The sequence below is a fragment of the Parasteatoda tepidariorum genome, chromosome 9 (genome assembly GCF_982258835.1).
Source record: "Parasteatoda tepidariorum strain Cologne lab strain chromosome 9, Ptep-v5.0, whole genome shotgun sequence".
In the NCBI taxonomy this organism is placed as follows: Eukaryota; Metazoa; Arthropoda; class Arachnida; order Araneae; family Theridiidae; genus Parasteatoda; species Parasteatoda tepidariorum.
The window spans coordinates 8,884,642-8,901,198 of record NC_141763.1 but is presented as its reverse complement, the minus strand read 5'-3'; the positions used below and the strand labels follow the sequence as shown (position 1 = coordinate 8,901,198).

Sequence of the window (16,557 nt, the reverse complement as noted above, 5' to 3'; positions counted from 1 at the left end):
ATACGAATCGCTACATAGGTTTTTAAAAAGACGTAAATACTAATTACAATATCGGATTTTTAAATCTCGTAAATAAGAATCGCAACGTACAATATTCAAATCGCATGAATAAGAATCGCAACACACAAATATGAAAAGCTATATGTGATATTAAAATCGATTGAATAAGAATCGAAATATTAGCAGATTCCAGGTTTGGGACCTCTAAAAGGTTTGTCAGAAGCAGCGCCGTTTGAACTACGAAAATCGGATCTATCTGGAGGGTGGGTTAAAAATTCGGAAAATCTTATGTGCTGCGTGTAAAAGGGGAGAAAATAGGTAAAATCAGTAAAAATGAGAAAGGATGGAGCTATGTAGTTTGAATTTTCTGTTTCTCTTTAAAAATCGGTGAATTTTCTGAAAAAGCGGAATACTTATTTAAAAAAATGAAATTTTTAGAAAATCTGAATTTTTGATAAAAAAGCTGAAATTTAAGAGATAAAAGTGAAAAAAGCGGAAATCCGCTAAAAAGCGGAAAAATCTCATCCCTGCGTCATAAATCTTTCTTAACAATTATACAGTCCTTGGCCAAATTATTAGACAGACTATAAGATTCTATATCAAATCTTAATTATCAGGTGATACTTTTACAGCTTTATTGTTTTTACGCGACTGAAACTGGCTTTATGTTAGTGTATCAATGGGTTAAATTAGACGACATATAATATAAATTCGACGATTGGATAAATTAGACGATATATTATATAAACATAGAATAAATTATTATATCAGGTATATTATAATAATTAGACGCACTGTAGTTTTTTAATAATGACATGTCTTGTTCTAGTTTATAGGCAATACTTTTATATTTAAACACACATGTAATGGGTTTTTATTTAGGAGATTTTTTATATACTTCCTATTTATATTAATATTTTTTTTAACGTATTGCATTACGATGTTAACTAATTGACACACGAACGTAAACAAGTACAAACCGGTTTTAGTCTCGTAAAAACAAAAAAAGCTGCATAGTATCTATCACCTGATAATTAAGATTTTACACAGAATATCATAGTGTGTCTAATAATATGGTCAAGGAGTGTAACTTTCGGTTCACCGCACTCAGTGATAGGCACTTCATCAACAGTCAAAACTCCAGACTTGATGTGATAACAAGATCCAAAAAACGCAGGATATCCAAGTTCAACCAGCTCACACATATGACTGCACAGGAGATTGCAGGATGATAAAAAAGAAACTTCATTCACGGGTTAAAACATTCATCAGCGGTTTCCAAATATTTTCGGCTATGGAACCCTAAAATGATCGAATTTCTTTTGGTGGAATCCCGACTTTATAAATAATAAAGCATATAAAAATATACATAGCTGCCAACACGGATAGGAAAAATCTAGTAGATTTAACGAAATAATACAAATTTTATGATAAGTGTCGCATAATATACTAAATATTTCACACATAGGGAATTTTAGGGATTTTCATAGTCATCAAAATAGATAAACTACAATATTTTCCAGTTATGATTGACATTAAACCAGGGTTTGAAAAAACCCAACCCGCCCGGGTTTTATTGAAAAAACCCGGGGAAAATTGGGTTTTATATGAAAAAAACCCGGGGAATATTAGGGTTTTTCATTTAGTGCTCATAAACTTTAACATTTTACTGAGTAAATATTTTTATTTATTAAATAGTGTTGTAAAAGCTTAAAAATATAAATAAATCCAAATATATATATAATAAAATAAGTTTAAACAATGCACTATCACTAATACGTGTTTGAATTGTTAAATACATAACGTTTCACAATTTTTATCTGAAGCACTATAAAATATAAATGCAACAGTAATATAAAAGGAACAAGTTTATTAATCTTTTCGTTTTCCCACACCTCTATTTACTATATTTATTAAGCATATATATATATATTACTTATTACAAATTTATAATCAATAAATATTTATAATCAGTAAAAAAAATTTCTTTTGACTTTTACCTTTAATAAAATTAAACGAATAAATATTTAATAGTCTTCTATGTTTTTAAAATATGATTAATAGAAAGTGAAGATAAAATTATGTATAATTATAAAGAGTATCAGTTACTTGTCCCATTTTTCAAATATTTATCCATAGAAAAATGACTGCATTTTTAGATAAATTTGAACTTTATAATTTCAAAAAACAAATTAATCTTAAAATAATAAAAAAACATGCATAAAAAGTTTTTAACTTATTTTTTTTAAACCAGAAAATAAAACTTTAAATTTGTTAATTGTTGTTTAATGCATCACTTAATAGAAAAAAAAATTCGTTTGTTTTCTTTTTTTAAACATGATTAAAAGAAACAAAAAAAAATTTATTCAAAAGAAATCTTTAAAATAATGTTTAAAAAATCTTAAAAGCAATATTTTAATTTTTAACTTTTTTGATGGTGATAAACTTTCTCCAAATAGTTAAAAATTGTCAGCAGATGTTAAGAGTTAACTTAAAAAAAGGTCCTTTTTTTATTTATTTATTATTACATTTCTCTCTTAGATGGTGATACACTTTTACGAGTTTTGTAGCTTTATCAATCTATTCCTAATCTATTTCGTAGTTTACTCCACACCAAACCGAAAGTTGCTGGTGCTGAGTGTAAAGAAAAAAAGAATTGGCAGAAATTCTGTGGAAGCTTGTAATTTTTTTCTTTTTTTTTTGCCATAATTTTCTATTTTTTGATGAAAATTGTTGAATAACAGTATCAAGCATCATTGATTTTGGAAAATATTCGGGATCAGAAATTTTGAATGCCAGAAATTCTGGATGATGGTTAGAAAGACAGTTTTCTGCTAATTGCTTTTGTTCATCATTTAAAAATTGTCCTCTTGTTTCGGGATCCAGGATGCATATGCTAATAAATGAGGTGGCTGAATTGCCGGATGGAATCTTTTTGCAAAATGTTTATGGGGATTCTAATTCATCACACGATAGTAAGTTAATTCATATTTTAACAGCTTCTGAAATTGAAATGTTTTCTGACTGAAGCTTTTTTAAAGCTTCAGAAACAATTGATATCTGTTTTTCCAAATTGATCGTTTATTGGTAAAGCCCAACATTATTTAATATTTTTGACATATTATTATAAGATTCTTTTTGATGCACGAGAGCAATATCTTTTGGTAATTGGGGCATCAAGCAGTTTTTTTCATTTGCCCATACATGTGCTTGATGCACATTTCTAAAATATTTGTTAACTTCCACAATGTGTCCAATGATAGTATTAGGAGATACTTCTTTTTCAACCAAATTTTAAAAAACCAATTTGTGAAAAAACCCCACCAAATGGGTTTTTTCAAGGTGGGCCCAAACAATAAAGCCCGGGCGGATTTTTTCAAAGTGGGCCTACTTGGCGAACCCTGCATTAAACAGACTGGAAATGTTATGTATTATGTTTACTCATAATTCCGAATATTAATTAGCATTTAATTCATCAAAGATAGTTAAAAGATTTTTTTTAATTAATTTAAAAAGAGAGTTCACAATAAAAAATAAACTGAACATTTTAGAACAAAAATTTTTTTTAACTGATTTCTATAAATGAGGTTCACTTCTTTATGTATTAGTAATACTTGTTTAAGTATTCAATCAAGCAAGCAATAATCTGTACAAAAATTTTATTTCAACAGGGATTTTTTTAGGGAATTTTCTAAAATGTACAAAAATCAAGAGAATTTTAATTAAACCAGGAGAAACTGGCAAAATCCAGTAGAGTTGGCACCTATGTAAGAGGAATACAATTTTTGGTCAATGGCTCTTTTTCATATAAAAAGTACAATATTTTGAACTGCACTTTAAAATGAAAAAATTATTTATAATTATAAAGCTATAATCCCATCGACATATCTCATTCAAATTCAATATGTAAAGTTTCATCGGAGAGTGTACCTTGCATGCTCAATGTAAAAAAGGTACATAAGCCCAGTGCGCAAAAAAATAAACGGACCATCCTTAATAACTTTCAATCTAATGATTGGATCTTATCTTTTTAGGTCTCAACCTTCTATGGGGCAACTTCAAATCTGCCAAATAATTAGTAAACAGGATATTTTAAATTACGAGACACAAAAACGAACTTTACTTATGACGTACATTATAACATACCCATTTATGACGATTTCTGAATAGGAGTAATCTAGGAAATATGGTCTCAACAGTTTGGACCCATTAATGCTAATTTTATTTTTTACGTATATCTCTAGAACATTTTAAGCGAAAAAAAATTTGAACACAATTTGTAAATCCAAAGAAAATTTCACGCAAAAAGTAACTATTAGTAAATATTTATCATTTTGCAATATTTTATTTAATGATAGTTGAAAAAAAATTTAAATTATAAGGTATACAATTCTTTACATCATTTTAAAGAATGGGATTTTAGATTGCGAAATACTAAATTTCAGCGAAATCGGTCGAACAGTTCCTGAAAAATGGAATTTTAATGATACTTTTGTAAAATTCGATATCTCAAGAACTATTCGATCGATTTTACTAAAATTTTGCATTTTTCTAAGTGAAATTACGTTCTTCAAAATTATGTAAAAAAAATGTATGACCTCAATATTCAAAATACGACTAGCATTAAAAAAAATGATAATAAACATTCACTTAAGTCATTTTCTGCATCGTTGGATAAACAAATTTTACAATTGTATACAAAAAATTCCGATTTTTTTTTCTCATCAACTCAAATATATATATTGAAAAAATTATATAGTCCTCCTCTTACGCACTTTTTAAGTTATCGCATTAAAAAAAAATAATAATAAATAAATAAACCGTGAAATCAACGGCAATAACTGAAAAAATGATTGATAAGAAGGCCACGCATATTTAAGGGGCGAAATCACATAAATCGGGTGCGTCAAAAAGGGGTTAATTAAATGTATATTTCGAGATTCTTGAGTTTTAATAAATAATATTGCATTAAAAATTTGGAGAAATATGCGAAAATCAGTAACGATAACTGCAGAAAAATTGATTGAAAAACGATAGAATAACCGCGGCAAATTCAGTACAGCGCTATTTGATTTTCTGTATCATAATATTATCGGGATTTTAAAAAATCATGTGAAAATTCAAAAGAAACATTTGCTTTCATTTACAGCAATCGCGTAATTTTCATGCGAGGCGAGGCTTATGATTTCAGAAATTTCCTACATAATTTTTCGCATTCGTCAAGTTTTGATAATGATTTTATTTTCTTCTAATTTCATTATTTTAATCTGCAACACTCTAGTTTTTAGATGCTTTTTTTTTTTTTTTGGATAAATGTCAATTTAACAGGTAATTAACCAAATTTATCTCCTATTACATCAACCATATTCAATTTGTACTTTAGCAAGCATTCCGTATCTTCAGAGGGAGGAAATTAATTTGATTGCAACTTTGTTTTTCAATGCCGTAACTGACGGAAATCGGTTAATCTCCTCTTCCTCTTGACGCTATTTACCTTTAAAAATGTCAACTGATCAGGTATTATAGGATATTACTAATAACTACGTGCAAGTTCCGACCTCGTTCTGCCGGTTTTCCTTAATAAAATTTATATACATTTTATGCATTATACTTGATAAGAATGGATAACTATTTAACAGATTATTACAGGGTGCGTAGCTAAATTTTTCAGCAAAAATAAGCACCTTTTAAGTACTTGTTAAGGACTCAAAAAATATTTTCAAGCACTACATTAACAAAATGCAAAATAATTTTCAAAGACTTTACATGACCATAATAAAATAACTAGTTTCTGAAAAAAAAAACTCTTTTCTTGATTATATTAGCGATTATAAAGTGATAAAGAGATTTTTTGGTTCGATATCAAAGGATGGAAAGTGAAGCCTGAAATTGAGAATATCTTGCAAAATGCAGCAGAGTTGCACACGAAAGTGCAATAATCTCACCGAACCCAGCTCAGTAGACACACATGCGGACTCCCAAGTACTTCATCAAACTTGTAACATGATTGGCGTTTTCATACGCTATGGACCGAAGAAAGGCGAAATAGATTATGGTTGAATGAATTATAAAAAGGTTGAATAGAACAATGTGAAAAGCACGCTTTTACATAACACCTGAAGAAAATCGACATAGTAAATAAAAAATGTCATTCTCGAAAACGAAAAATTAAGCAATCTTTAAAAACAGCCAATGAAAAAAGCACCCAAGGGCTTTTAAAAAACGAATATCGAAAATGGCACCTTCAAGCACTTTTCATAAACGCTACGCACCATGCGGCATGGTAAAGCAGAAATACCTCAAATTAGAAAATTAAGCACTTTTTAAAAACGCTAAGCACCATGCATTTACCATTGCCCCCAAAATTATCCCCCCCCCCCACACGGCATGAAATATATCAGGGCTCGAAAAAACTCAGAAATTTTAACCGTGTCCGAGGACGGCATGTCCAACAATGTACCCGTCCTCTTTGAAACTAACCCGCAGCTTCTAAATAAATAAAAGTATAATTTTCTCTTATTTATTACAAACATTATATAAATTGCACAATGAATTAGTAGTTACTAGGATTACAAATACTAGGATTGCATTATACAGTAATAAAAGAAATACTAAGTTGCTAATAGTAACCTAGTATTTCTTTTATGAAATAATTTAAATGACAAAGGTCAAGTCATCTAGAATGTCAATTTATCCGAGGGTACTGCGCGTTTTTTAAATTAACCAAATATGACGCTTGCCAGTTCCACAATCAAGACAGAGGTTTCTGCGCAGGAATCTGAAAGGGGTTTTCCATTTAGGTAGATGTTCATAATTGCGTTTAACGCTTCTTGTTTAAGACTAGTACGTAATGTATTTTTTTTTTTTTTTTTTTTTTTTTTGTAAGTTCATGGCTGAAAAGCCCTTTTCAACCGCTGCAGTACTCCCAGACAGAGAAAACATCAATTCTAATAACAAAAATTGAAAATGTATCACGAGCATTAACGGGAAAATAGCCGTCCGCGCGGACGTCGGATTCGAGAAATTCGTTGTCCGCGGGGAATTTTTGACCGCCGAGGACGGGCGGTTTTTCGAGCCCTGGTTTAAATTTGTTTCAGTTTCGACTTAGTAAAAAAACATAAAAAATATCTACCGGAAAAATCAATTTTTCAGTAGTTTAGATCCATTGCCGGGGGGCAATGGATCTAAAGTCCCCCCTTCCAGTTTTTGATACTTTTACGAACTCTTCAACCAGACTCGTTATTTTTCAGTACTTCACTAAATCTGAAAAATTTGCTTTTATATATTTTTAAATTTTTTTTCATCTAGAAATAAAAACTGATTTGCAAATTAAACAAATTCTTTAAATTGTGCTGAATTTATATTCCAAGTAAGCGTTTTTCGGTAAACAAGCTCTACTTAAATCTTCTATTGTGATAGAGGATATGATTGTGATAATTTCAGAGGAAGAAATATTTTTTAAAAATTGTTATCTAGAAATGAAAACTTTCTTGCAAATTCATAACGAAATATTTTAAATTGTGCCAAGTTATATTCCGAGTATGCGTTTTTCAGTAAACAAACTCTATTTAAATCTTCTATTGTGATACCCTTCTTATATTGACAGACAGGCTCATTTGAGTGTTAAATTATCCATTCTCTCTAAACGCATCAGTCATTTGAATCGCTTCTAATGAACGCGTCCTGTTCTAACAGTTCGGCACTGGGCCAGATTTTTTTATTTTTTTTTCTATCATCCCGGCGATTCGATAAGAAAGATTTTCACGTAGAATAAAATGATCAGTCGTTCTATACGAGTGATTCACATGCTTTCGATTCAAAGCTCATCTCGAAATTATCTTAAAAGATTCGTTGAGCTGTCGTTTGGTAGACTTCTTCGAAAAAACCTACTGCCCGTCTAAAGATCTAATTTATCTTCACGGTCGGTCTGTTGTGTGACGCGTTTTTTTTCTCGTTTTTAAATTTTTATTTATTTATTGCCATGGTTCGTGAACTGTCCATTTGGTAGCTCCGGAGTCCTCTAAAATTTAAGTGGTGACAGTTGTAACAAAAAGTTCGTATGCTCTGTGGCAGAATTGTTTTGGGCTTTCTGTGACAAACCTCTCTAGCACTAATATCTTTCTGCGAGATACTTTTATTAATAACTAATATACATGTTATTAATTAAATTTAAAGTAACACAAACGTTGTATTTACAAATATATATATATAATAAATTTGCATGTATTTTTTAAAAAATTAATGTGCAATATTTTTTTATTCTAATATCATGGGCGATTCTCTCACATTTTTTAAGAGGAAATCACACTAATTATTTCTTTTTTCGCATTTTGTAAATAATATCACATAAAAAAAAACAACTAAAAATCGTAACATTTGTAAAAGAAAAGAAAACCAAAATTTCTTTATTTTTCCCAAATAAGAATTTTTAAAAAAATCAGGAGCATTTCTTCCCCTCTGAAGCGTGAAAAAGGCATCTTTTAAATATAATTGGGGAGGAAAAAAATCTTTCAAATATTTCTACAGAAAAGAAATTTTTTTGCTTCAATATAAGTTACTTTTTTTTTCATTCTTCTCAAATAAGAATCGGAAAATTACGAACATTTCTCTCCTTTCCGATGAGCGAAAAAGGCATCTTTTAAATATAATTTCAGAAAAAAAAAGAAAAAAAATTCGAAAATTTTTGCAGAAGAGAAAACTAAAAAATTTTTTACTTTCTAAAGGAAAATTCTTCCTACAAGTACTCTGCAACGTTCTACGACAATGATGCCGCGATTCTGCCACTGTAATTCTTTAAAAATTGCTAAGTAAATCCAACAACAGAAATTTTTAATTAAGGTTAAAAAACAGAATTTTAATGGTAAAATTTTTTTAAATTGATTACATATAAAGTATAGTAAATGTATAGAAGATGCATCTGCATTAAAACTATTTTAATGTCCTACCGAGTTAAAAAATTTTAATAGCAATTCTTAAGTGAACATTTCAAGTGTTGATGAGCGACTTGTTTGGAATGGGTACAAAATTTTCATCTTTTGCACCTTAATTTTTATAGCTAGTGAAGTTTTACCTCTGTAGTGTTATATTAGGGATATTTTCTAACTGGTATCTGTAACAGTAACCAACTAATCACCAAGGCGCTAAGACAATTTTAAACATGCAAAAAAAAAAAAAAAAAAAAAAAAATCTGAGGTTTACCTTGGGGTAGCTAAGAGTTAAACCCTTCAACTTAATCCTTTTCTGGTTTTTTTTTTTTTTTTAAAGCATCTTACAGGAAGCCGTCGAAACGTGCAAAACTTGAGCAGGTACAAATATGGCAATCAACCCCTAAAGTTATAATTTCAAAATTCTACTCAACAAGCGACAAATTCTATACCGCATTCCTAACAAATTATGTCCTCTCTCTTTTTTTTTCAGTAACAGCAATAACATTAAGGGCAAACAGATTTCCAGTTTCTTTTTCTAAAGAAGCTGAAAATGTTCCACAATAAAATGCTTGTCCTGCAACAATTTTTTTTTGTTAATTTATTCACATTGAAAATATCTTTTATATTGTTTAATATGTTTTTTTTGTTTTTGTTTTTCATTTTAAGCTGTGCAAGTTGATATCACTTTCAAATAGAATCTAAATACATCATGCAATATTATGAAAAGGCAAAAAATAAGTAAATAATAATAATAGTAACTGTCTCTTTTTTTTTAATCTTAAATAAGTACATTTTTTGAATCTAAATACACCATGCAATATTATGAAAAGGCAAAAAATAAGTAAATAATAATAATAGTAACTGTCTCTTTTTTTTTAATCTTAAATAAGTACATTTTTTAATATGTATGTGAATTTTTTCAGTTTGAATATTGTCAAATAAAAAAAAAGAATTTTTTTCCTTCTTTACATTTATAAAAAAAATTATAATAAAAATTTTACACTAATTTACTTACATTTATAATAAATTCTTCAGTTAATTTATAATGGGAATTTGTAACTTTAAATAGACTAAAGACTGCAATTTTTAAATGCTTACGGAGATTTAGAGTTTTAACAAAAATATCTGTGTAAAATAAAGTAATGTGAGCAAATTTTAGATAAAATCACGAAGACTAAAAGAAATATTTAAATAAAATAGACCATGTCCACCAGGTTTTAGAAAACCATTAGAGCAATCTGCTGTCACTGTAAGAGGGCACATTTATAGACATCAAAAGGCAGGAACGGCGGGCCACCCTTTCAAAAACATTAACGAATTAAAGTTTCTTAAACTTTATTTTCACGTACCTGCTAAGATGCATAATGTTGGAATGAATTAGATGCATTAACATTATTTTAACGAATAAGATGTTTTTCTAAATTTTATTCTTTCAGTTTAATTTCAGAATTATTTTCCTATTCTTATATTTAAAAAAAAATTTTAAAGTATTTTTTCGTTATGTTGCTTGCTGCAATATGCCAATAAGAACATTGTTATATTTTAACCTCCATTATGTTAAAATAAATAAAATAAAAAAAGTAATTTATTCTTTGTTTCTTCTAAGCGTTAAGGCCAAGGTGCAATTTTACAGACTAACACGTAGCAAATAGCTAATTTAAAAAATCAATAAGAGTTACAGAAAAACACAGTAGCAAAAATAGACAATAATCTCTTATAGTCTGGTTTTCTTATCTTTTATTTTCATGTGATTTTTCAAATTCTGATATTTATAATACAATGTGATTATAACACGAATTTTGAAATGGTTTTAGCACTTAGCAATTTAATTTACATGTAATTTTATTGTTCATAAGAGTTTTCTATAATTCATAAATTCTAAAAGATTGTGAGCGGTAAATAAATTTGCGAAAATTAATATCATAATATAAATAAAGCGACAGGCTTACAATGTTTTGAGCGTGATCCCTTATTTGATTAAATTTGCATAAAATATCACAGCCTGTTATTTTTTCTTAACTAGCATCATATCAATCATGTGGTGTCTTCTGAATCTGTTTGTGGTGTTCAAAGTTAAATTGAAAGCATGCTTTCTCAAGCTTAGGTAAAAAATAAACCGGAAGTACTGACCCAGAATTCGAACACTAAATTTTAACCTTAAGTATTATCAGTTCTTTGCTTTATACCAGGGATGGGCAAACTTTTTTGGTCATGGGCCAAAAATCTAGAAAAAAAAAGTTTGGTGGGCCGAGTAAAAACTTCTAAAATAAAAATTCTAACTTCTGAAATAAAATGAAGTCAATTCACCATTGAACGCATGGCACTCTACATCAACTTTGCATTTTTTAGTTGCCATTTTGGGATTAAAAATGTTTACTAATAACTCAAAAAGGCAGTTTTCCATACGCAGTAAATTATGTTAGAACTCACGCCGGAAGAAAAATCCGCTCATTGGAACTTAAAATGCGTAGTAAGCCTCATGTGAAGTACAATTCACCTATATTAGATTCCATATGTCTGCTCCTCGAGAAAGACAAATACTAGTTGGAGCTAATCTACGGCTATTCTATAGGGAACTTTTGCTTTCAACATTTTATCAATTGAAGCTATTAATGCTAACTATTTTAGTTAATCTATGTTTTGTAGAACAAAAATAGAGAAAGTAAAAAGTTAAAATTCGGTCCGCGGGCCGGATAAAATCTTCCGGCGGGCCACAGTTGGCCCATCCCTGCTTTATACGGTCAACTGTTCATACTATTTTATCTAATAAGCAGAGTTGGCATGGTTTAGGACGGAATTGATTAATTCACGGATTAAACCGTCTTGTCCAAAACCCTTTTATTCAAATTATGTCAAAATTTTTAAAAAATATTGTAAAAAATATAAATAAGTTTAATTTTTGAACAAGAAACAAAAATGAAGACAAGTTTTTGCCTTATTAAAAAAGTTTATTATTATTTTTAATATTGTATTATTTATCCTTATGCAAAAGTATAATTTAGCAGTACCTATTAAAAGTATTCATTCATATTTAAAGGATAAGGTATTCACTTTTGTTGTTCATTGAATTGTAGAGCTTCAAACATCATAAATATTTTAGTTATATAATAGGTATTATTTTCCTTTAAAATAAGTTAGTGCAAATTGTATAAAAAAGAGTACCAAATATTTATTATGAGTGCAATGGTTATACCTATGGAATTCTTACCTTTTACCAAAGTTCAAGGTTCTGGACACTTTAAGACAGTAAAATCTAAGAGTCCAAATCCCCAACCCTGTCTATAAGCATAGTTAGATAATATAGACGCACGTGAGCACACGGATACATTGGTGGTGATTCTCCAAATTTGCAGAAACTTTTTTAAAAAAAATTTTATAATATGGAAAAAAGTATCTGTGTGCGCAAAAAAAGTTTGCAGCGAGGAAGGGGGGATACGAAGCAGATAGCTTTATCACGATTTATGCAAGGGTGAAGCCCCTATGGCAGAATTTTTTCAAGCTATCTGCGACAAAACTCTCTAGCACTAATATCTTTCTGCAAGTGCTGTGTGTTTACAAAAAAACTATATAAATTTATTTCGAATTGAACATGTAATAAATTTTTATACTAATATTACGAATTACGGGTGATATTCTTGCATTTTGTTTGCAGGAGGCATTGAATTATTTCCTTCTTCACAGTTTGTTAAAAAATCATCACAATGAAAAAAAGATCGACAGCGAAATGAAATCACGCGAATCGTACTCCTCAAATGCGTGTTTAATTTTGATATTAGGTTGCTGCAATAAATAATATCGTATTAAAAATATCGGATTTAAAAACTACAGAGAAATCCATAGCAATAACTGCCAAAACTTAGATAGAATTATTGCCTTAAAAAGTAAACACTCAAATGCACGATTCGAATTTTCCATATTGTTTGAAATATATCAGGATATTTAAAATCCACGTGAAAATCAATAACTGCCAAAAATACAGTCTAAACGTTACATCGATTTACGATATTGTCAGCGTAAATTGAGCATGTCAAAAAATTATTATTTAAATGCTTGATTCAAATATTACGTGCAAACTTCTACAGAAAAGAAAGGATTTTTTTTTAAACTTTTCAAAAGTAAAATCTTTCTGCAAGAACTTTAACATTTTGCGACAATGTTGCCGAGTCGCTGCGATTCTGCCACAAAGGTAGAAGAAAGTCAGTGTTTAGTTGCATACATGCTGCTCCCAAAGAGAAAAGATATAACAGTCTTTTAGCCCAAGGATTAGTGAAAATAGATGATTGTGGTGACAGTAGCAAATCTTAAAATGTAATTTCGTTTGGAGTGATAAAATTAATATTACTTAACATGATAATTACTTTATATGAATGTAGTTCTTTGTATAACTATTAATATTAATCTTTCTCTAATGTTCTTAATGTTCATGTGTATGCATATATATATTTTTTTGTCAAGACTTAATAAAAATATTAAATAATTAACTGTTTTCGTACATTTAATAAAATTATTCTCTTATCAAAAATATTATGAGTTTGCAGATACTTTTGGATGGTGTGCGCAAATAATTTCTGTAGTAATCAAAAGAATAACAAATATACACAATTGATCTTCACGAAATTCTAATTATTGCATTTTGAGGGTTCGCAGCCAAATCTATCAACGAAAAATATTTTTCAGCACTATATACATTAACAAAATGCAAAATTATTTTCAAAGACTTTACATGATCATAACAAAATAACTAGTTTCTGACAAAGAACTCTTTTCTTGATTATATTAGCCTTTATAAAATTATCAAGAGATTTTTTGGTTTGATATCGTAGGGTGGAAAATGAAGTCTGAAATTGAGAATATCTTGCAAAATGCAGCAGACTTGCACATGAAAGGCCAATAAACACACTGAACTCAGCGCAGTAGACGCACATGCGGACTCACAAGTATTTCATCAAATGTGTAAAATGATTGACGCTTTCATGCGCTATTGACTGATAGTACGGCAAAATAGATTGTGGTTGGATGAATTGTGAAAACGTTGAGTAGAACAATGTGAAAAGCATGCTTTTGAATAATAAGCGGTAAAAATAGACATGGTAAAGAAAAAAATCCTTTTTGGGAAAGAGAAATCTAACCATTTTTTAAAAATACCCAATGTAAAAAGCACCCTTAAGGGCTTTCAAAAAACGAAAATCGAAAATAAGCAATTTTTAAAAACACAATGCCCCTAGTTTTGCTCAATTCTATGTAAGTATATAATATTTATAAAAAAAATGTATGAATAGATAAAATGTAAGAACATTTAGATAAGGGTACTAAGTTTAAAATTATACAACACTGAAACCTTTTCCTTCACTATAAAATAATAAATTAAATCGTAATACTTTTCAGTAAGCCAAGCACATGAATAATCAATTTTTCCTAAAAATTTCTTTTCATTCTTTTATGTTTACTTTTTATATTTTAATAAATATTATAGTAGGCGAGGAGTCAACATTTTTTGGCAGCTTTTTGCTTACGGCCAGCTAAGTACCAAATCCATTACTTAGAATCAGTATTCTAGTTTTTTACTAAATTATAACCAGTCCTTTGGGCTTTTTTGGCATCTTTCATTTGAATCTCTTCCTTTGCCTTTTATAAAGAGAAAAGATGTTTCAGAATGAATTGTTGGAAAGGAAATAAGATGAGATTTCTTAGCATTATATATTTCTTATTTCTATCAAATAGTTTTCGTTTTTATTTGATTTTAGAATTGTTTAGAGTAGAAAAAATTGTTGCAGATTAGTTGTAAACAACATTTCATAATTCTTGGTAGTTCCAGAGAAATTTTTTTGTTTAAAACACTGTAATTCTCAAAAACCAATCTCAGATAGATATTACTGTAATCCTTAAGAACGGAATCTTGACTATCAAAACTTAATAATTATGCGTAAATCGTAACAGTTGTAGAATCGTAATAGTTATAAAATTTAAGTCTATAAAATCAATGTTCCATTTATATGATGATAAACAAGAAAAAATATGACAACAATAAGCAAATTATAAGCCTGTTTAAAAAATTTACAGAAATCTTCACTATCTCAAAAATCAAATGTAAACAAACAAAACATACCCAGTAACAGAAGCTTAACTTCCCGAGCCTGTCGTTCTCCATCTGCTCTAAGGTCCTTGTCAATTTTTTTAGACCTTTCTACAGCTTCTTTATCAGCAGCAGAACTTACGGCACAGCCCATATTAGAAAATAACAATTGACACAGGATATCTCAAAGATAGTCAATTAATAGTAATTATAAGTGCCGATCAACAGCAGTTAACTTCATCCATGTCGAATATTTTAGAACCGGTAACTCCAACTGATACCAAAGCGATAAAACTTTGCAAAACAACTAAATACTACGATCTCACACTTTTTAAGGAGTAAACGTATTTACGATTAAAACAATTTACTTAATAAAAGAAATTAAAATGAAACTAGAAAGTTACAATTGTTTGTTTAATACAGCTCGAATCTCCACACCCTTCTTCTTCATAAGTCGAAAGACTTTTAGTGTTGCCACAGTTGAATACTGATTAGAAAAATAACATTTTGTTTGTTTTTTCTTAAAGAAAGTTTTTTGTATTTTACGAAAATATGAATTGTTGCAACTCATTTTTCAAAAAAACGCATCTTTTTGAGTTTTTTGCAGAAGCGCAAGAAGATCAACAAGAATTTTTTCTTCAAATTCGATATTCGAAATCGCAAGGCTCGAATACGCCATCTGGAGAGAAGACCGGTTCCATGTCTTAACCCCTTCATTTTCCTCCTCTTTTCAGTTATATAGGAATACACAGCAAAAAAAAAAATGATATCACTCTGAATAACTTTCGTTCAAATTATCGGATTTTCGCGAACAAAATATCAATATTAATGATTCCTGGGAATGACCTCGAATATGCTAATTAATTAGTACTAACTAGCAATTAAGTTACGAAATCAGACACGAAAACGTACTTTCAGTTATTAAACATAAATTTTTTTACATATTTAAAATCCTAACTCCTAAAATAGTAGACAAAATTTCGAAAAAATGGAGTTTATAAAGATTTATATACGTGGCGAAAGTTTAAAAAAAATATGCCTAATTACTTCACTAAGGAAGGTGAAACAACTGTAAACAACCATAAAGAAACTGAATGAATGACAAGACGGCAAAACATCGTGTTTCTCCGTTGCTAAGCAACAATGAGGAGAATTTTTGAGGCTGCTTTCTGGGCAAAGAAAACAGATTGTTTTCTGTTTAATTTCCTTTGAAAATAAAATATGAATCGATAAGTAAAAATATTTTTGATTTTCAGAGATTTTAGAATCTAAACTTTGAACTTTTCATCTGACATTATTAGTTTTTTTAAAGTTGTTTTAACGTCATTTCTATGAAAATTTTGAACTAAAATCAAATTTACATAAGTTATCATAAACTTATGAAGAATTGTAAATTGTAGGGCTAATTGCTTTTACATCTCAGTTCCAGTCTCTTAAGTAAGGGAAAGAATTAAAAGATCCAACAAACAATTTGGAGGGCCTGATTTACAATATTCACGGTATTTATTTTCGATAAAAGTGAAGAAAAAAAATTAGTAAATGTTAAGTGGCATTTTA

General features: G+C 29.1%; 1 protein-coding gene across 1 annotated transcript in view; it reads right to left on the bottom strand.

Annotated features, from left to right (window-relative positions):
- Galphai (G protein alpha i subunit) overlaps positions 1–15,493 on the bottom strand; it is a 47,249-nt gene extending 31,756 nt beyond the window's left edge. The window contains exon 1 of the mRNA XM_043049642.3: positions 15,034–15,493. Within this exon, the coding sequence (XP_042905576.1) occupies positions 15,034–15,154 (121 nt within the window). The 5' untranslated portion in view covers positions 15,155–15,493. The remainder of the gene's footprint in view (positions 1–15,033) is intronic.
- Between the last annotated feature and the right edge of the window lie 1,064 nt (positions 15,494–16,557).